The following is a 21,548-nucleotide window of genomic DNA, read 5'->3' on the forward strand; positions in this document are numbered from 1 at the left end:
ATGTTTTGAGAAGCACTGGTCTATGCTATCTGGGTCTCTTTTAAGACAAAACTGCTTGTTTTCAACAGGAACCTGCCACACCTGCAGCCGCTTGCAAGGGTCACTTCTAAAACAAGTGCTCGCTTGTTTTGCTGGAAGTGAGATAACTTGAACTTGGTGTGGAAGGATAATCAGGAGCTACACTTTGGTGTTTAGGAACAAAGGACGCCACCATAGGTTGGTTGGTTGGTCGGTCGGTTTGTTGGTTGGTTGGTTTAAAGCAAGGAAATGGCATGAACGGATCTGGGTTTTGAGATGAGCGAGCGCGACTGGGTACAGGAGGATAAGTTGGGAGGAACTGCGGTTGTCTGGTCAAGAGCTGACAGTAGCTTAGGGTGGGTGGTGTTGATGGAGATGAGAAAAGTTGACAAATTCAAGATTTGTCTTTTGTCCTCATTTTTGTTAAAAATGAAGCTTGAATACATGTATTGGGATGTGAGAAAGAAAATTACCTTATTCCGTGGTTTGGCTTTGTTTCCTATATATCTTAATAATCATGTTTTTCAAGATAATCAGATTTCTGTGCTGTTTATTCAAATAAAGGATAGGTGAATGGTTGCATAGCGTGTATTTGCTTTTATCTCATAGTCTGCTCACTGCTGGCTCTGTGCATTATCCTTTGACTTTACCTGAATACCACGGTTCCATCTTAAGTTATTATAGAAAATCTTGGACCTTATAACCTAAGAAGATGATTTTATTATATTTCCACAACTTAAAAAAATCAATTTTAATATTTAATATACTTTATTGAAAATATGATTTTTCCTAGAATACACAGGTATAAAACTAATCAATTAAAATTTTAATATTGTTTATTTTATGTGATATGCACCTGCTTATATGACTGCTAATTTTTGGTAATTAAATTCAGTTTGTATGTGTTTAGGAGACTACTTGGTGCCTAGCACGATTTATGCAGTGATTCCCAGACTCTGGTCTTAACTGACCAGTAATATTTCTTATGAAATTGGGGAGTCTAACCTAGTGTCCCCTTTTTATTTTATCAGGTAAGAACTGAAAACCAAATCAAGAATTTTTATATTTACTATCACCATAAATTCAGAAATCTAACAAAACCAAAGGGTGGGAAGTAGCCAAGCAAAAATTCTGTTTTCTCCATTAGTTTTTTAAAACCAACTTTACTGGAGGCATAATTTACATAATAAAATGCACATATTAAGTTAGGAAAATGTAGGAAGGACAAAATCTTAGAAGATAGGAGAGTGATTAAAACCTAATAGGTTTAGTTTTTGAAAAATTCATACATCTTCTTTGTTTTTCTCCTTTTATGGTAGTTTGGTGAAAATGTCATCAGGGCGGGTCTGCAAGCATAATTGGGAGCCTCCATTCTAGGAGTGGCTGAGAAAGAGGAAACAGTATTGGGGAGGAAAAATAATTTTCCCTCTACCCTTCTACATTCTTGGCTGACCCGCCCCCCTTCCCTCCCCCACACACACACATACACACCACTATAGTAAGATATATTAACAGGAGAAAAAAAATTACATGTGTACACATGGGAATCCCACAAAATGATATTTTAAAGGTGGCCAGATGATTGAGGCTAATACTCTCCCAAGCTAGAGGTCTGGGGCTTCAGAGGGGAGAAGGTAATTCATGGGAGGGTGACAAGAGGAAATGTTTGGTAACCCATGGCTCCCCTTCCATGTAGTCAGTAAGTCTCAGGTGAAAATGTTATCTCCGGTTATACCTCTATTCCTAGTACAGGCTGCTTTTCTAATGTAAGTCTCCCTTACAAAAAGGTAACTAATACTCAGTTTTCAGAGCATCTTTTCTATCTGCAGTTTTGCAAAAATGATAAATATGCCTAAGAAGCATGTTTTGGGATGGCAAATTCTGCCACCCTCTGACAGAGAAAATGTAGAGCTAACCCTGAAAAGCTCTCACTGGGGGCCCAGGGAATGAAAAGTGAGGCCACCAGCTGAGGCTCACTGGTAGCTGTAAGGTGGAAAGAGAATCATTCTTTTGTATTCATTTATTCATTCATTGCCTCTTACAGAATCTCTCTCTCTCTCTTTTTTTTTTTTTAATATGTTTAGCCTATCAGTTGATCACCGTGGTGATTGCAGCAGCAGGAGGTGGGCTTCTGCTTATATTAGGCACAGCGCTGATTGTTACCTGTTGCCGGTGAGTGATGGAGTCCACAGTCAATTCTGTTTCTTTGCCTGTGCTATGCGAGGGCCAATTGCTCTTAAGGAATGTGTAGGGGTGGTTTACAGTGTTAATCATAATGTATGACTGAACCATTAAAAAGGGGGAAAGGGAAATTCATGATAGGTAGTGCCATGAGAGGCAAGACAAAGACAGCAAATGGGACGATTTTCTTTACTAAAGAGAAATGTCCAAAAGCAACAAAAAAGAGATGGGACTGCATCAAAATGAAAAACTTCTTTTGTATGTAGGGAAGGAATTTTTTTCTCTACCCATCTAGGTTCTTTGGCTGGTTTAATAATTAAATTAACAGACAGATTAATGGGAGAAAAACCAATTTTAATTACATACATATGGAGGTGGGACATAAAAATATGAGAACTACAGGCAGTCAGGCAATTGAGGCTTATATGCTATCATGAGCTAAGGGGAAGTGGGTAGGGGTCTAGGAATTCAAAGGGGAGGAAGACAATTCACAGGAAGATGGGAAGAGCAAATATTTAGGCAAGCAAATGTTTGCCATGCCACGTAGTAACTAGTAAGGATGGGACACACAGAGAGAAATTTGATCTTCGGGCCAAGCTGAGCTCTCCCACAGCTTACCACACCGAGTTATACTCTTTATAGTTATCTCTGGTAATAACTCTCTACCTGGACCAAGCCCTGAATCTAAATACTTTAAGGCTGTTAAGGGGGAGGTGAAAAAGCTCTTCCTGAGTCTTTTGGGCCTTACTGTTTTCAACTCAAAATACTCCCTATGCCAAAATGGCCTATTCTGGGGAGATTTGTTCTGAACCATCTTCAGCTTCAAAGATCACTATCAAGAAAGTGAAACTATAACCCACGGAATGGGAGGAAGTATTTGCAAATCATATGTCTAATAAGGGACTGGTATCTAGAATATATAAAGAATTCTTACAACTCAATAATAAAAAGGCAGCCCAATTTAAAAATGGGCAAAGAACTTGAATAGACATTTCTCCCAAGAAGATATACAAATGGCCAGTAGGCACGTGAAAGGATGTTCAACATTATTAGCCATCAGGGAAATGCAATCAAAACCACCATGAGATACCATTTGACACCCATTAAGATGGCTATTAAGAAAAAAACACAGGAAATTACAAGTGTTGGTGTGAGGATGTGGGAAAATTAGACCACTAACACACTGCTGTGGAAATGTAAAATGATACAGCCACTTTGAAAATATCTGGCAATTCCTCAGAGTTAAACACAGTTTCATTTTGACCTAGCACTTCCACTCTTAGGTATATATCAAGAGAAATGGAAACTTATGTCCACACAGAAATGTGTACATGAATGTTCATAATAGCCAAGAGATGAAAATATCCCCAATATCCATCAACTGATGAATCAATAAACAAAATGTTATATATATATATCCACACAATGAAATATTATTATGCATGCTATAATGTGCATGAACCTTGAAAATATTATACTAAGTATAATAAGCCAGTCACAAAAGACCACCTATTATATGATTTTATTTATATGAAATGTCCCAAATAGGCAAATTTAATAGAGACAGAAAGTAGATGAGTGGCTGCCTAGGACTGGATGGGCAGTGGGGAGAATTGGAAAGTAATGGCTAAGAAGTATGGCATTTCTTTTGGGAGTGATGAAACTTTTCTATGATTTATTGCAATGAAGGTTACACAACTCATATTATACTAAAAGCCACTGAGTGTACACTTGAAATGGGCAAATTAAGAAACAAACAAAGATGAAAGGGGTTCCCTGAAATATCTGAGCAGCAGAGAAGTTGTAGCAGGCACATGGAATGGGCAGACACCTGGCAGTACGCCTGGCCCTGAGTTTCCTGGAAGCCAGTGAGACTGGGTTTCTACTCGAAAAGGAAGGGAGAGGACAGAGCTTGTCCTCCTTCTCTGCAATGATCTATTCAGATAAGGGAATATTATGACCTTTGATTTAGATGAGAATAAGTGGCAGGAATTATTCTGACATAACAGATGGAGGAAACCTACCAAAATAGCAGGTTATCTGTTTTGATTGACATGAAGGACATTTTAAGATATTCTCTAATCTCCAGGAAGGCTGCATAGAGCAAGTTGCCCTAACTGCCCATGCAGGCTTCATGGTACAGCCTTCGCCTGTCATTTACAAAGTTGCCAATAAATGATAAAAGATAAAATATGTGAGTGGAAATAAAATTCTGAGTATGAAACTAGGAGCTGGAGAGATAAGACCAGAGTGCTCGAGGGGACAGAAGCCTCATTTTGGTTAAGTGTACTGTACTGGGTAGTGTAGCCATTCGGGGAAAAAGCCTGTGACTATTGGTCACTGGGAAGGGAAGGTAGTTGTGTACGAGTAAGTCATTGTTTGAGACTGGATGCCCCACCCTCAGGGGCAACGCAGTGGCACGCCTGTTCTGAACTTGGTAGAAGGGATCATGCCTTAACCATATGGTGGACGTTTGGTTTTATGACCCTGAGTTAGTCATTTTATGTTGTTCTTAGAATGTTTACTTATAGGAAAATGAAGTAGACAGAAGAAACTTGAGATTATCTTACCTAGATAGGGCAAATGTGACTTCAAGTATCTGATACTAGGCCCCTTAAATGGGTGAATAACATGTATTCCAACTTCCAGTCAGTGAACTCTAACACGTAGGGAACTTGTCCCAGGGTTTCCCTGGCCCACATAAATGAGAATGTATATAGGTTATAAGCAGTTAGGCTTTTTTTTGCAAACAAAACATCCTGTTTGTATGGTTTGTGTGGTAGCTTCATGTGGTAAAAGAACACTAGTCAGGGAGTTGGGAGGCGTGAAGTCTAGTCCCAGCTTTTGTAGTAGCAAAATGTGGCCCAGGAAAAAAATTGCATCTCTTCTCAAAGCCAGAGTCGCCCCATCCCCAAAGCTCCTGTTTTAGTAAATCTAGGGTTTACTTTAAATGGGCAAATTAAGAAACAAACATAGAGATCTAGGATGCCCAAGTAAATTATGATGCTCAAGCTGCTTTTGAACCCCTGGACTAAAGGCCTGAAGGCCTTCTATTTATGACTCTGAGTTCCACGGCTGCTCCTAAGATGTGGTGATCTCTGTCCCCTAGAAGAGTCTAAGTCAGCTCCACTGCAGCGGTCTTTGAGAGGTCTGCCCCTGAGAACCTGGACCTCTTGTGTTGGAAGATTTTTTTCATCTTTTCTTGCATCTAATTGCATTTTTACTTTTTTGGAACAAATGCTAAAAACAACAATGATATTCCCCGGTGGGCAGTTGCAAAGAAATATACGGGTAGCTTTGGGTTTATTTCTCCTTGTAAATCTAAATGATGTTTTTGCAGATATCATTCCTTTATAGAACTTATTCATTTTTTCATTTATTATTTATTTATTATCTATATATTATTTATTTATTTATGTTTAGACGAGGCAACCCTTGGTTGACCTCACAGATTGCAAAGAGCTCGTCAGTGTACAATCCCTTATTTATTTTTTACGTCTACAGCACTTGGTCTTCCTGAGTGGTCTCCCATCTAAGTACTAATCAGGCCCGACCCTGCTTAGCTTCTGAGATCAGACAGGATCAGGCTTGTTCAGCATGGCATGGCTATAGACTAGAACTTATTCATTTAAATTTTCAAATATTTTTTACTCCACAGGAAGAATAAAAATGACATAAGCAAACTCATCTTCAAAAGTGGAGAGTTCCAAATGTCCCCATATGCCGAGTATCCCAAGAACCCTCGCTCACAAGAATGGGGCCGAGAAGCTATTGAAATGCATGAGAACGGAAGTACCAAAAACCTCCTCCAGATGACGGATGTGTATTACTCGGTGTGTAGTCCTATGTCCAAGATGACTTCAGGCTCCAGTTTCCTCTGAGAATTAAAGAGATTCTGTTTTATGGTAGTAAAAGTACTATAGCTAGTTAAGGGTTAAAGAGAATGATGACCTAAACTTCTTATTCACATAGTTTAATATTCAGTTCACTTATGACCTATTTTCATGGTATTTATTCATTTTGACACTGAGATATAGAGGCTGTTTCCACAGAGCACGTTACTTTCAAGGGGTTGTAGTGATAACTCTCTTGTTACTGAATTTGCATTTAAGTTACAGGATGAGAAACGGAAAGCTAGAGAAAGCATTTAGTAATACTTAGCCTTTGGCCCTTTCATTTTTTCTCATTTGCCATGCTTTACCTCATGTGGTTGAATAGCTGAAACTGAGGGTTTGGAGAAAGGTATAAAGAGAATAATAATCCAGTGTCATCCTCGACCACCCCTCCTCAGAGGCTTAGAAGCTTATATACTCAGTAGGTCTTTAATAATTTGCTATGTCTGGCCCGGGACTGTGCCACTGGGAAAGATGGAAGCCTCCCTTGAGCTCTTGCTTCTTCTGCCCCACATTGTATAATCCTTGTCATACTCCTGTCCACTGCTCAGTGCATTTCGCATTATAATATGTCAGCCGTAAAGCAAACGCATATGGGATATCTGAGCTGAAAAATAAATAGATGTCGGGTGTCTTCTAACGCCATGTGGGGCTGTTTGAACTATAGCAATAAACATGAAACCTTGCCCCGTATGGACTTAATAGTGCTAGGCAGTCCTATGACAGAAGACACAACCACTCTGGTTGCTATGGGGATTAACCATGAGGGTTCAGACTTTGGATGGGAGGGGCAAGTTTTTTCATGCTAAGAACGCTCTTGTTTTTATGAACTCTGAAAAATTTGAACCTAAAGAACAAGAAGATGTAGAGAACACAACTTAGCTCTAGTATAAATGTTTCCATTGATATTTTTGCGTAAGGGATTTTTTTTGTTCTCTGTCAGGAAAGCCTTTTTACTCTAATAACTGGAGCTATAACTCAGCAGGTATCTTACCCAGGAGTGACTGCACACTCACACACTTTGCCAGGGTCTCCTCAACCCCAGCACGACATGATAGCATAGCAACAGATAGGCCTGTGGAAACACTGTGTGTTCCCATGGCATTAGCCAAAGAGTTGCCTTAAATAGATGTAGTCAAGAACTTAAATGAACCCATCTTCATTTCTAAAATAGGCCGAGTGTTCTGTAGAAGCAGAGCCTAAGCTCATGGCATGAAGCTGTCAACTGAGTGAGAGCGCTGACCCTCACAGCGGTGTAGGTATATGTTGGGCTTTTCTAGGATTTGCATTTATTCAATGCAGTGTCTAGTGTTTTATTTCCACCAAGCAAGCGTTTTCCCTTGGCAGTCCTGGATGAGGGCCTCCTCAGAGTAGTCATGTCATTTCCAGGGGGCATCATCTGCATATCAGTTAGGTAGTCACAACCCAGTAGGCAGGGAGCGAGGCAGAGACACCTGAGAGTCACTGCTGGCCTCTTGCTTTGCGGTCCTAACTGCACCTCTGACAGGGGATTGTATACCCTTTCGAAGGTCGGTCCCCCATTCATGACTGGGACAGTCAAGTTCAGCTAAATGTCAAAGAGGATTTAAAGCTGTTGTGCTCTACACAGAAAGATACTTTTTTAAAAGGTCAAGCTAATCATCAGATAATAATTTAAATTGATTATAAGCAAGATAATAATTAACTGGGTCTTTTCCTATGTTGGTCTAAAATCACTGGGCTGCCCTTGACTGATGTTTTTTTTTTTTTTTTTTTTTAAATCCTCTTTTACAATATGGACACAGGTATCCCAGGTTCCATAAAGAGACAACTTGGGGGTCCTGACTTCTTTCTCAGATCTCATTCTGCTGTGTATGGCTGCTTCTATATTAGATTTACTAAAATGTAGCATTCTTTTTCTAAAAAGAGCTGTTACATTTAAACACATGAATAATAAGCTGACTTTTTTCCTTTTCTCCTCTGGCCACTAGCCCACAAGTGTAAGGAATCCTGAACTTGAACGAAATGGACTCTACCCGGCCTACACTGGATTGCCGGGATCACGGCATTCTTGCATTTTCCCAGGACAATATAACCCATCTTTCATCAGTGATGAGAGCAGGAGAAGAGACTACTTTTAAGTGAGAAGAGAGAGGGGCCCATTGCTCTGAGCTAGCAGCCCCCGCGACGTCTGTTGCTCAGAGGACTGCACCAGGGGAGCACCGTGCAGGACATTTGGAGCCACCCTGGAGTGGCAGGCAGAAAGTGGGACAGGCGAGAGGGGCGTGACCACAGTGGAAGGGGACAGATGGCACCTGTGGACGTGGCACTGCAGGCTGCTCGTTTGTTACTGTGAACGTGAACATGGGCCAGTACCAGGAGCATCTCTCCGAGTGACTGCAGCTTGGCCACTGGCTCCAGGGATGATGTCAGCAAGGGCAGATCATTAGGCACCATCATAAGGACCCAGTTTTTCCTTAGTTTGCACTTTAGTAAGTTGGATCAGGAGGTCTCCTTTTGAATTTTTTTTTTTTAAGACTGTTCCAGAAAGGCCTCTTTTCCCCAGACACATCTACAGGCCTCCATTTGGTTATTAATTTACAGCCAAATACTGGCTTTTTAGTTGTTTTTCTGCCCAGTATCCATGTGTTAAACAATAGATGAAGGTGATGAACTTACCACTAAGGTTTGGAGATGCTGTAGATTATCGTACAATATTTTAATGTTTCTAGGTCTTCTTGTGCTTCGGTTTCCAAGCCAACCCCCCAAAATGAGGAATTGAAATTTGTGAAGCACAATGCACAACTCCAGTTCGTTTTTTCAGTCAAGGTGACACGTTGATTTAAGGTTTTTTCCTTTTACAGTTAAATCTCACTTTTTAAAATATGTCTGGGCAAAACAACTTCCACTTGGTTTTAGTTTAGGTATCCAGCTGCCCCGTAGTGATATCCAGCAAGCAGCAACGGGCACTTGTGCCTGGCAAAGGTCCCTGGAGCGAGAGTTACAGAGCTGCAGGCAGTGGGGCATAGCATGGTTCTGGGGACACTGACCTTCGTCTTTGAGGCCAACCGTGCTACATGTGAAATAGAAATGGAAAGATAAATGCAAATCGGGTCCGAGCTGGTATTTCACCACTCAAAGAAGAGCAGCTGACGTAGTCCCTACAGCTGAATGTGGTTGGAGGAATGGGCTGAATCATAGGCAAGTTCCGTTTCCTGAAACACCAATTCTTTGGGACGCTGTGTGGATTCCTGTGGAAGAGTAAGGAGCTGGGATGGAGCCACATGTAAGTCTACTTACCTTCTAGCGCTGCATCTTTGCTTGAATCCCTGATCTCATCCACGAACTCGGTGTAAACCTTTAACCAACTGCTCAAGCTATTTATTCACTGAAGAAGTAACTTATTTTCCCTCTTCCAGTAATTTGTACCTTTTTATACTACTACATAGTTCCCTCTAGAAACGTGGTTCTAATTCAAGTCAGCATCGGAGAACTTTGGCCAGGTAGGGAGTTAAAGGTTTACCTTTGGGAGGAAAATTCCGTATGTCTTATTTATTATGGCTGTGACATGGGTCCTGCAAAGGGGCACATCTAGTGTCTTTCACTGCTCCTTGTGGAACTATAATTATCCTCATCATTTGCTTTCGAAACATTCTAGTTTTGGATGAAGTGAAGAGACCACGGAGGACAAAGAATTGTTCCCACCTTGAAGCCTGGAGCTCAGTGGCACCCACATTTTTGGAAATGGGGTAACCTTTGGGGACAATTCTGTCCTGGGCATGGTTGTTTCTTCAGGGTTCTCTACTCATTTCAGAATGTATCTAATCCTTATTCTTCTGTAACCATTGTCCCAACAGTTTTAATTGCAGACTCCTGTGTCCCGTGGTCTCCACAGGTCATCAGCACCCTGCTGCAGCAGGAATGCTAGTCAGGTGTGAGACCTCTTAGTAGTTAAGTTGCACTCATCTCATGACATAGATTTTTAAATAATTCTGTTTTTGTCAGCGGATGCCCATCTAAAATTTCAGAGCATCACCTTTTTGAAATCTCGGGTTTTGCATCTCTCTGGTGAACCCAACAGCCCTTTGTGCCTCGTGGCCTCACATCTAACTGGAGAGTTCTGAGCTCCTGCACTCAGCTCACCTGAGCCATCAGACTTGATCCCTCCTGAGGTGGCCTAGCTTCCCAGCTCTCCATCGGATTTTTGCCAATCCCCAGGACCCAGAGCCACGGTGGGGGTGTTACTCCTAGGTATACACATCGGCCACCTTCAGCTGACATCATAGTTGACAAATCATCTCCTATATCTGGGCCAAAAGCTCTAAACTCCACAAAATGAAGTGTTCTCTCCCAAAAGCATTCTTGAGAGAATCCCAAAGTCCAGGAAAGAATGTCCTGTGAGTTCAAGAATGCTTTTCTGTGAATGGGTTTTGTGCATATGAAGTAGATTAAGAATGTTGTTTTTCTTTTACTGTGAAAAAAGCAAGCACCCTGCAAGGTCGAGTTCACATAGTGTCTGCAATTTCTAGGAGGCATGTGGGGGTGGGGAAAGTGCATCTCAAGAGCATGAAAGTCTTCAGAAGGCATGAAAACAGCGTGACTTCTAGCCAGCACCATCTGTGAGGAAGAGAGAGGCTGGCTTCCCTCCTTCCTGGGGATGGGACCTCTAGAGGGAACACCTGGTAGGGCAGCAGCAACCTCTGGACTGAAACGGCTGACTGGACGCACCCCTGGTAGCAGAAGCTCTTAGGTCTGAGGCAGGCGCTCACTGTCAGCCCCCACACCTGGAGTGTGTGATTCATGCACACAGAAATGCCATGGTCCTATGTCGGGCCCCACAGCTGCAGGGAGATGGGAGGACGGGAAATGTGACATTTAGCTGCCCATAAGATGCTTAAACTTCTATAGGGAACAGTGGAGCCGAATGGAAACTACCTGTCCCACAGCAAGGTGATTTTCAGAGCGGGGCAGTGCTCGCCTGCTGGCCCCCAGCATCTGTGGGTTTTGTTTAAGCTCTTACAAGGTCTTATTGCTCTTTTCCTCTTTGCTCCATGAGCCAGCCCAGGGTGTTAGAGATGAAATGGAAGCCTGAATAGCTAGAACTAGCATCCCTGGTGTTCCCACCATGGCCAGGCTCTGAGCAAGGAAGGTACTTGGCCTTACCACACCCTTATGAGGCGGGCATGAGAATGCCCAGTTTTTGCATAGATATGGGAACCTTCGAAGAGGATAAATATGTTGCCTTGGAGAGCCTGGATTCAAACCCTTCTGCCAGGCTTACTCTCCCTTTCCCACTGTACCTCCGTGCCTCGCCTTCCTGGCAATGCTTCATCATCCAGTGCACTTTAAATGTCAAAGAGAGCATGAGAATGGGCTTAAAGTTTTAAGATTAAAAAAAAAAACAACCCTTAATATTATTAACCAGTAATTAAAGTAATGACATAAAGTGCAAAAAATGTTGAATCCCCTTTTAAAAAAGTCCCTTCGAGTTTGTTACATATATTTCTTGGGCACTTGTGGTCACCATTAGGAAAATAGTGTCTGGCTCGTGCTTAGCAAGAAGCATATTGGTACGTGGCTTAGGGTGTAGGAGGTGTAAGGTGATGACCTGGGGTTTTGACAAACACATTCATTTGAGGGCCACTTCACCTTTTTCCTCATAGTAAGGCCATGGCTCCCACATATTGGAAGCATATTTTTGTGAGCATTCTCAAAGATGGAAACATATTCATCTGAATGTCTTAAATGCTGACAAATCTTTCTCCTTTGACAAAAGTTTATTTCAGAAGCAGCCAAGTCATTTAGAGCCAAAATTGCTGAGTAGATAGAGTAATCAAGCTGGCTGATAGCATTTGAAGTCAAAACCTAAGATGTGATTATTAAGTTCTTAAAGAGGTAACTGTTAAAGTAGGCCTAAAAGGGGGAGGGGGGCAGCATTTTTGCAATACAAGACTGGCTAGCTCCCCAAGAAAACGTCTTTGAAGGATGATATTTATTCAGATGTTAAAGTTCCAGAGAAGACACAGCAGAGTCATCTCTAGCACATGGCTTTTGGGGCCCTCTATTAAGCCGCATTGCCCACTGGTGAAGTGTCTATCTACCCTGTAGCCCTGTGAACTTTGCCCGGAGCAGCTAGAATTGTATATAGTCCAGTTGCTCCTGGTTTCGTTTAACCTAACACACCCAGAACTTGGGTTTGACCCAGAGTTCTAAAATCCTTACACTGATTTCAAAACTAGAGCACTTCTTTGGAGAGAGGGAGAATTTCAGCATTTCACATCTTATTTTAAACTACCCTTAATACCAGAGATATTTTTTTCTATATGAAAACTTTTGTGAGATTAGAAAGGGACATTCCACTTCCTTCTTTTTGACATAGCATTATTCTGGGGTTCCTATGTGCATTTTTGGAAACATGGTTTTGTAGATTTGGTGTTTGAGTACAGGATGTGTTCTTTTTCTTTCCCTTTTCATGAATCCTCGTAAAAGGAAACTGGTTAAAATACTAGGAACATTAAAGAATTAAATGCCAGTTAATTTGTTGTGCGAAAGAAAGTATCTTTTCAGTAGTGCTATAATCCATCTTATTTAATGTAAACTGCTCACAGGAAAACCTGTGAAACCAGAGGGGACAATGTAGGTCTGAAAAGAGGCAGCTCATAGACTGGCTCTGTCCCCTTGCCATTTTTAAAGAGGAAATATTAGATTCTGGTTTTATCATTGTTTTTTGGACACACCTAATGCACTTCAGATGCAGAGTCATTGAATAGGAAGGTTGGGACCACCCAGGGATGGGATGGGATCAGTCTACCTGGGAAACTAACCCAACTCATTTATCGTTATGTATTACTTTGGCATGTTTCTTTAAAAAAAAAAAAAAAAAGATTTTTCATCATGGGTTGCTGTGAGTTTTCTTAATGTTGATGTTGCTGGATTTATGGTTAAATGGAGCATGTAGCTGGAATATGGACTTTTTGAGTTTTCATGTTGTGGATTTCTCTTTGCAAACCTTTAAACCTTAGCCCCTGATTGATTGTGTTAAATCCATTATGAGAATGTTATTTAAAGTTGTATTATAATTGCAATCTACACTAATTATTCAGTACTGTAGCAGCAAAGTATTATTTGTAAGAATTTGGTTATTTTTATACTTATATCCACTATAAGTCTGGCGTTCTAGTCAGTAAAATGATGCAATAAAATAAATATCATTTTTGTCATGTGTTTTTCTCATAAAAAACATGCAAACCAGAGCACAGCAAGTTGTTTTTCGTGAGGGCATCACTTAAACCATGGCACTCTTTGCAATAAACTCTTGTACAGTGAACTCTTACACGGCAAACGAAGGGACTGAGTTATTTCTGTATCCTCAGTGCCCAACACAATGAGGAAATATACTTTCGATGATGGATGGATGGGCAGACAGATCGACCTAAATGATAAAAAGCCTGATTTCGATATAAAGCCTGCTTTTGTTTACTTTTCTTTATGTGGATCGAGAGTGTAAGTAACTCATTCAGACTGAAAATTGTGTCCTGAATGCCTACCATTCCATGCCAACTCTTTATGTCTTGGAGGAGAAGAGAAAGTAAGCACATCTGTGCTCTGTGGTGGAGAGAGTTGACAGGACTTGAAGACGGTGGGCCATGGGGCCTCGCACTTACAGTGGCCAATGAATGTGGCTGTCTGACTAGAGATATATTAATCAGCCTTTTGCAGCAAAGGTGGATGAGCCTCTCAGATTCCGCCAGCTTTATGACAGAAACGTTGGCATGGGGGAGGCCAACAATGGCTGCCTGGAGCATAAAAGTGACCTTTGGCAGATTAGATCAGAATTGCAGCCCATCAAACTTCTCTTCATGGAGATGCCCAGTAGCACTCCCCTCTCCCGACTCAGCCCTTCCCACTGAGTTTGCCCAGCCCCCCAGTTAGCCCTTCACTGAGATCTTAACAGAAACCCGGGTACTGACACCTTTATTTTTCTGTCCAGCTCAGCCAGACGTTACAAACGTCACAAAGAGATGCCAGGAATAAAGATATTTGTGTTGATTTTTATCGACCTTATAAAAACTTACAGCACTATCTGAAGGCCTAGGGTCTGACAGCTGGTACAAGATACTTTCTAACAAGTTCATGGCTGTTTTTCCCAGAGTGTGCTCAGCTCTCTGAGCCTCAGTGTCCTGATGGGTAAAGTGGGGATGGTTATTGCCTCCCAGAGTTGTTGTGAGGATTAAAGGGGAGAATTAATATGAAAATATACTATAAACTACAAAGAAACAACACACATTGGTTCTCTTCAATAGGGCCCTCCTGGCACCACAAGCAAAACAATTGCAGGATTAATATGTTATTGCAGTGCCAATTCACTAGTAACCGACCCTGAAGACCTTGGACTTGATTCAACTTCTTGGAAATTGATGACATGTGGTGATGAAGGCGGAATTATCAGCAATAGGTATTCTGGACACAATAAGGAAAATAATATGTCAAAAATGACCTTTAGCCTAAGAGGAAGTATAATCAAGATGTTCGAGGAGGGTGGCTGGAGAAGAACTACATAAGGAAACCTCTCCAAATGAAGTGGATGTGCCCTAGCACCACCCTTGTGCTCAGCATTCGTACTGAAGGTAGAACTAACAGATGGAGAAGAGACATGTTTCAGGACATTACAGAGGAGACCTGTTGCTTTAAAAATATTAAATACAAATTAAAACAACACTGGAGTATATGAAATATAGAATCCCAGAATCTCAGGTGTGGAAGAGCTCTTAGTCATCATCTATTCCAACCATCCTTATAAAGTGCTTAGGTTAGGTTCCCTCATCTGAGTAGATGTCCCAGAAACAGAGAGCTTATTTGCTCTGAGGAAGCCCCCTCCATATCTCAATAACTCCAACTACTACAATGTCTTTTCCTGCTTTCGACCCAGTTATTTTCCCTTAGTTAGATGAGAGTCCTTTTGATAGGGGAGAGCAGCTTGGAGGGATGGAAGAACTGCATTTAGTTTAGGGCTGCATGGAGATGGATTTGGACAAAGCTAAACAGGAGAGGGGAGAGAGGCAAGTCTGGGCAGGAGGATCTGAATGAAGGCCGCGTGGGCTCCAGGCGTAGAGACCCCAGTGATAGGGGACACAGGTCCTTCTGCTCTGAGTGAGCCACAAGCAGCCTCCCAGGGACACGTGAAAAATGTATGAGGAGAAATGTGTGAGGTTCCTGTCTATCTGTGACCTCCCCAGCCACCCTTGCAGGCATGGTCAGGGGACGACAGAGGCTGACAGGACAGTGGGACAGGGCAGACGACCCTGGCTACTCGTGCAGACGTCTTGGATTCACATCCTCACTCACTAGCTCTGTGACCCTGAACAAGTTATTTTTAATCACTTTTTTGAATTCCTCGGATGTGATAATATAGAATCTACCTCTTAGAGTTGTTGGGAGAATTGAATGGCTCGATATCTATAAATCACTTACACCAGTATTTTATATGTGGTAAGTGCTATGTGTTTGTTAGACAGAACATTTTAGTGTTCTAAGTGAAGGACTCATTGACCATGACTTGGGTTTCAGGATTTATGTAGCCAATTTCACATGCTGCCATGTTTTATTATTATTATTATTATTATTATTATTATTATTACATTCCTGACAGCCTCCAAAACAGTTGAGAATCACATGATAAGAAGAGAGGCATTGTAACGGAAGTTGCTAAGAGTAAATCTTAAAAGTTCTCATCTCGAGAAAAAAAAAAATTGTAACTGCGAGGTGATGGATGTTAATTAAAATCGTAGTAATCATTTCACAATATAAACATCAAACCATTATGTCGTACATGTCATGTTAATTATATATCAATTGGGAGAAAAAAATGTTCCCCTGAAAGGAAAAAAGCAGGTGGTAAGTGTCGAAAGGAAGGGATGAGAGAACATTTGAAATGACTGGGAATTCAGGACGAAGCTGATTTGTCACATGGAACAGGGTTGGACAGAGATCGAGAACAGTGGTCTAGTGGTAGCAGCAGTCCCCGCGTAAAATGATTTTCCTACGGCAGGGCCTAGCAGTCGGTATAGAGCAGAGAAGAGGGCCAATAGGTTGGCCCAGAATTGAGAGTTTATTTGGTAGATGGCCCCAGAATGGGAGGCTACTGGCTGGAGGAATTTACTGAGTGATAGCCTGTGGGTCTGGACTTTGCAAAGGGGAAGCCTGGGTCAAAGTGAAGCGCCGACAAAGCTTCATATCTTTAATCCATATAATATCTGAAAATCTCATGCACTTTAATTAGAACAGTATAAATAACTCTTCCCTTAAAATAATAGACAAATAGCATGAACAGGAGCTACAAATAACCTAAGGAACATATGGAAAATGTTCAAACTCATTAGCGATCAAACAAATGAGAATTTAAATACTGTGGCATTTTTTTTATACACCTACCATGGTAGAAAAAAAAATGCCTACTTTTTAAAAATGGAAATATTTCGTGCTAATGGATGAGAGGACAACTGTAGGGGTGCGAATTAATATAAATCTTTAAGAAGATAATTAGACAACAATTTCTAGAAGCCTTAAAATTTTTACATCTTGAATTAATAATTTTACTCCCTGGAATTTATATTAGGGAAATACTGAAACAAAACAAAAATGAAATGACACACCCTACTCACTCCTTTGCCTCCTAGTCCTGGGCTTGTATCCAAAGAACTGTCAGGTTAACCTTCAGGAATAATGGAACTTTGAGACCATTAATGGGTCCTGAGGCTCTCTGTCCCGGGACCGATAGGCATTCCAATAAAGCAGGCTTTCTCAGTCTACTCTTCAGAGGCAGATAAGTCAAAGGGCCCCCTAACTTCTTTGTTATTGATCCCTACATTTCCATAATTCCTAAAGTATTATTATTAGCTCCTGGTTATCACCCACTAGACTGTGAAGCCATCAAGGGCAGGGACCTTAGTTTTGCAATATCTATTTGTTTTATATTCACCCCTACACCCTTTTGCTAACACTCACATAGTAGATGCCTAATAGATATTTGTTAAATTGTTGTTTCAGCTGCTCCTCATTTTGTAATGCCCCATTCTCTATCCTCTTTAGATTGCGCATTGGCTGAAGATCAAGTTGGTCTTTTTGTTCTGTTAATTTATTCTTAAATGTCTTTGTGTGTGTGCCAAACAGTTGACATTTCAGCAGTGCTGTTTATTAATAGACTCTCTCTCATATACCTTACATCAGAGTTCAGGGTCCATGCCTCTCTGAGCCTATCAGCTATAATAACTTCTCGTAATTCTTACTAGCAACAGGATGTGGCAATGTGTGGATAATAAAACATAGTGAGGAGCCAATTAACTCAAAGAAAATTAAAAATAGAAAGGAGATCAGAAAACGATGCATCCACTCAACCCCTACTCTGAGTCTACTGATGAGATAAAGATCAGAGAGGGGAAATTCTCCAAAGGTTATGTTCTGGCTCATGAAAGGGTTGGGCCGAGGGTACAGGATCTAGGCATCCAGTCATCATGTAGTCATCAAAAGTACGTGTCATAAGAGAGTGTGAGCTATAGCAATGCATGGCAGAGGGCAAGGCCAGCACACCCAGGTATGTTAACAGACAAGGCAGAGCTCCATAATGAAGACAGAAGTCACCATGATACTGAAAGAAGGCCATGTTGGAGAACATGGGCAGGGATGCGGGCCAGGCATAGACAAGTGTCTGAATGAAATAGAAATAGTGAGGGATGGTGAGTAGAGCATGACCTTTGAAACCTGGAATTCAGCTCCAGAGCTGCCACATATCCCCTTATGACTTAACTTCTCTAAGACCCAGGTTTTTAGTCCATAAAAACGTGCCCATAGAACTGACTTCTCAGAATGAAGTTAAAGGAGACAAAGAATGTGTGGTCATATTCAACTCAGCACCAAGAAAGTACACTGGAAGATGGTGTGTGACATCTTCATGGAGATCAAGTCTTGTGGTCTTTCTGGGAGGTTAAAAGTGGCACTCATCCCTCTGTCCATCCTCAGGATGCTTTTGGACAGGGATGAGGTCAGATCTCAGTGAAGACCTATTCCTCTTGGGCTGACTGCACCCTAGAGCCAAGGTTGGCACACTACAGCCAAAGTCAGCCAGCTGCCTGTTTTTGTGGGAACCACAAGCTACGAGTAATTTTTACATTTTTAAATTACTGGAAAAAAATAACAAGAATCATATTTCGTGTCATGTGAAAATTATATGAAATCCAAATTTCAGTGCCCACAAATGAAGTAGAAGTTATTGAAACACAGCCATGCTCATTTGTTTGCATATTGTCTATGGCTGCTTTCATGCTACAATAGCAGAGTTGAGCAGTCAGGACAGAGATTATATGTGACATTCTCATCACTTAACATGACTGCTTGGCACACCGCATGTCACAGTGATGCCATTATAATGCAACAGTGTTTCAAATGCCACATGTATGTATGATCACACCGTGACATTTTGTTTTCTTTTTAAAATTACCAATGCAAATTTTTTAGTTACCATGCCAGAATAAGAAAAGAAGAGAAAAATGGACTTCAAATGTCATGCTTTTAAATCATAGTATGGATTATTTTCTAGTATGGAGTATGAATTATTTAATCAAATTAGATGGCAAAGTATGATTTATATGCAATGACATGGTAGGTGGGCTAAAATAATAGATTATGTTACTATTGCCAGACAAAGGACAGATCATAATATTCCCATCTCACAGGAAAGCAACCACCAGGGAAAAAAAACCAGAACATTCCAAATGGAGTATCTCATCACAGCAGAATTTCTTCATAAAAATTAAATAAAAGAAATGAGGCTACAGTCAAAGCAAGTTTTCGAGTGGCTCATTTGTTAGCCAAGCAAGGAAAGCCATTTAGAGATGAGTTCATTAAAATGCATTTGACTGAAGCAGCCAAAGAAATGTATCCAGAGGAAAGAAACTTGTTTAATATTGTTTCTGCAGGAACAGTTGCTCAGAGAACTGAGAACATTGGGGACAGTATCAATAGTCAATTAATAACCAAGGCAAATCATTTAAATGGTTTTCATTGGCTCTTGATGGTATTGCTACTACTCAGTTGTTGTTTATTCAAGGAATCAATGACAAGTCTGAAGTGACGGAAGAATTTAGCCTCTATGAATAGCTTCTGTGAAACAACTATAGGAAAGAATATTTTTGAAATAAAATCATACACTTTAAATGGGCGAATTGTATGGTATGTAAGTTAAATCTCAACAAAGCTGTTTTTAAAAAACTATTTTCAAAGAAGTTGCGAAAACATTTCAGTATAAACTGAAGTAGAATCTGCTAAGATATTTTACAACTTAGAGGTAGTAGAAATGTGTGTGAAGCAGAAAAAGCTATAGCTGGATTTATTTACAAAGCTTGAGGAAATGTTAGACATTTAAAGCTTATGGTTATTCACTATATTATTCAAGTAGTAAGTATTTTATGGAAAATATTTGAATATATCATGTGTTATGGAACCAATATTGTCAATAGTGAACTTCATTGTCAATGAAGTTAATCATCATTGGTTCTGTGAGTTTTTGTAAATCTAGACACTAATATCCTGACTTATGCTACCATAATGCGGTTTGATGGCTTAGTGGTAGTAAAGTTTTATTCCAAGTTTTTGAGCATAGGGCTGAGATTAAATTCTTTCTGAGGAGAACCACTATTATCAAACAAGAATAGCTTTTGAAGTTATCTTTTGCTGAAGACTTGATAATGCTTCTTAATGAATTCAACTATAATTACAAGGCAAAACAGCACTTACATGAAAATTTTACACTGTCGTCAAGTCCTTTTAATAGCTGATGTTCTGTACATCCCAAGCAACGTCAAGCTGCCTTCTATACTTCCCGTGTAGTCAGAAGTGAAAATGGGAAGCAAGATCTTCCTTCCCACACAAATTGGCAGCAGACATATATTCCAAACTTAAACTACAGTTCCAGAAGTGCTTTTTGAACTTAAATGCAAATGTAAAAAAAAATTTGTATTTCAAAATCCATTTTATTAAGCAATTGAAGAGCATCCACCTAACTTTTAATTGGAAATGATTAATTTGAAATGTAGTGGTATGCTAAACAGCACCTACCAATAAAAGGATTTCGTAGAATTCTAAACTGCCTTCCAAAAATGTATATGCTTAATTAAAATTACACACTCATGGACTAATAGCAGCATTTGGCAGTACCTACCTGTATGAAAGATATTTTCAAAGATGGAATACATAAAATTTCTTTATAAATCAGCATTAACAGTTGAATATTTGTGATCAATTTTGACGATAGGAAACCTAACTTTGAACCTCAGTTAAGTAAATGTTATCTCCATTCCAAAATAATTCTGTTCTTCTATTGGTAAACCAGTATCACCAAAAATTGTACTCAGTTATTATTATATTATAAATTACCCCAATAATTTTTTTTGGAAATTTATTTTCTCTCTCATTATATAAATGTTTACATAATATCCTCAATGTTGCCTCTTGCTCTACAGAGCCTAAACTATCTGCTATCTAGCCCTTTACAAGAAAAGTTCACTGATCCAGATCTAAGTCACAGTCTTCAGTGCTTCAGTTCCTAGCTATAATATGGATATTACAGCAGTAAATCTACTTCATGGCTTTGAGTTAATAAATGAAAAGCATCCAGAATGGTGGCACATGGTAGGTGCTTTTAAAGCATGCATTGTTGTCTACAGCCATGCCACCCTGAACAAGCCCGATCTCATCTCATCTCAGAAGCTAAGCAGGGTTGGTCCTGGTGTTAGTACTTGGATGGGAGACCACCTAGGAAGACCAGGTGCTGTAGGTGAAAAAATAAAAAAATAAAGGTTGTAAGCTGACAAGGTCCTTGCAATCTGTGATGTCAACCAAGGGTTGCCTTGCCTAAAAAATAAATAAATAAAGTATAAGTTGTTACTAATAACTACATTTCTATAGCTCTTCTGAACTATACAAAGTCATTACAAAAGGTTATGTGTAGCCAGAGGGAGAACCCTGGTGAATAAAAATTTCCTTTTGACAATCCTCTCTAAAATTTCCCTGTTAGGTTTCCACCTAATCAATTTCAGCTCTTTTTTTTTTTTTAGTGTTATTTGATGGAGGGAGGGGTAGCAGTTTTATTGGGATATAATTCACATACCACACAATTCACTCATTTAAATTCAGTACATCACCACAACCAATTGTAAAACATTTCCATCATCCCAGAAAAAAAAAAAAACCATGCTTCTTAAACATCAACCACCAAAACTTCTCACTTCCCCCTAGTCCTAGGCAACAACTAATTCGCTTCCTATTTCTATAGATTTGCCTATTCTGGACATTTAACATAAACAGAATCATAAAATATACACTTTTTGTGACTGGTTTGTTTCACTCAGCATAATATTTTCAAGGTTCATCTATGTTGTAACATGTATCAGTACTTCATTTTTATGGCAGAGTATTCCATTGTAT

At 40.2% G+C, this 21,548-nt stretch overlaps 1 protein-coding gene and 2 pseudogenes across 3 annotated transcripts in view; 2 read left to right on the forward strand and 1 right to left on the reverse strand.

Moving 5' to 3' along the window:
* The window catches only part of HEG1 (heart development protein with EGF like domains 1), an 81,859-nt gene extending 68,570 nt beyond the window's left edge, over positions 1-13,289 (forward strand). For all 3 annotated transcript variants that reach the window (XM_036219946.1, XM_036219947.1, XM_016135186.2), the window contains exons 16-18: positions 2,103-2,190; positions 5,858-6,032; positions 8,063-13,289. In XM_036219946.1, the coding sequence (XP_036075839.1) occupies positions 2,103-2,190; positions 5,858-6,032; positions 8,063-8,212 (413 nt within the window). In that variant the 3' untranslated portion in view covers positions 8,213-13,289. The remainder of the gene's footprint in view (positions 1-2,102; positions 2,191-5,857; positions 6,033-8,062) is intronic.
* LOC118602518 lies at positions 5,695-5,813 on the reverse strand (annotated as a pseudogene).
* Positions 13,290-20,780: 7,491 nt separating the features above from the next.
* On the forward strand, positions 20,781-20,901 carry LOC118601890 (annotated as a pseudogene).
* Positions 20,902-21,548: the final 647 nt, after the last annotated feature.

This window comes from Rousettus aegyptiacus, unplaced genomic scaffold, assembly GCF_014176215.1.
Source record: "Rousettus aegyptiacus isolate mRouAeg1 unplaced genomic scaffold, mRouAeg1.p scaffold_m13_p_4, whole genome shotgun sequence".
Lineage (NCBI taxonomy): Eukaryota > Metazoa > Chordata > Mammalia > Chiroptera > Pteropodidae > Rousettus > Rousettus aegyptiacus.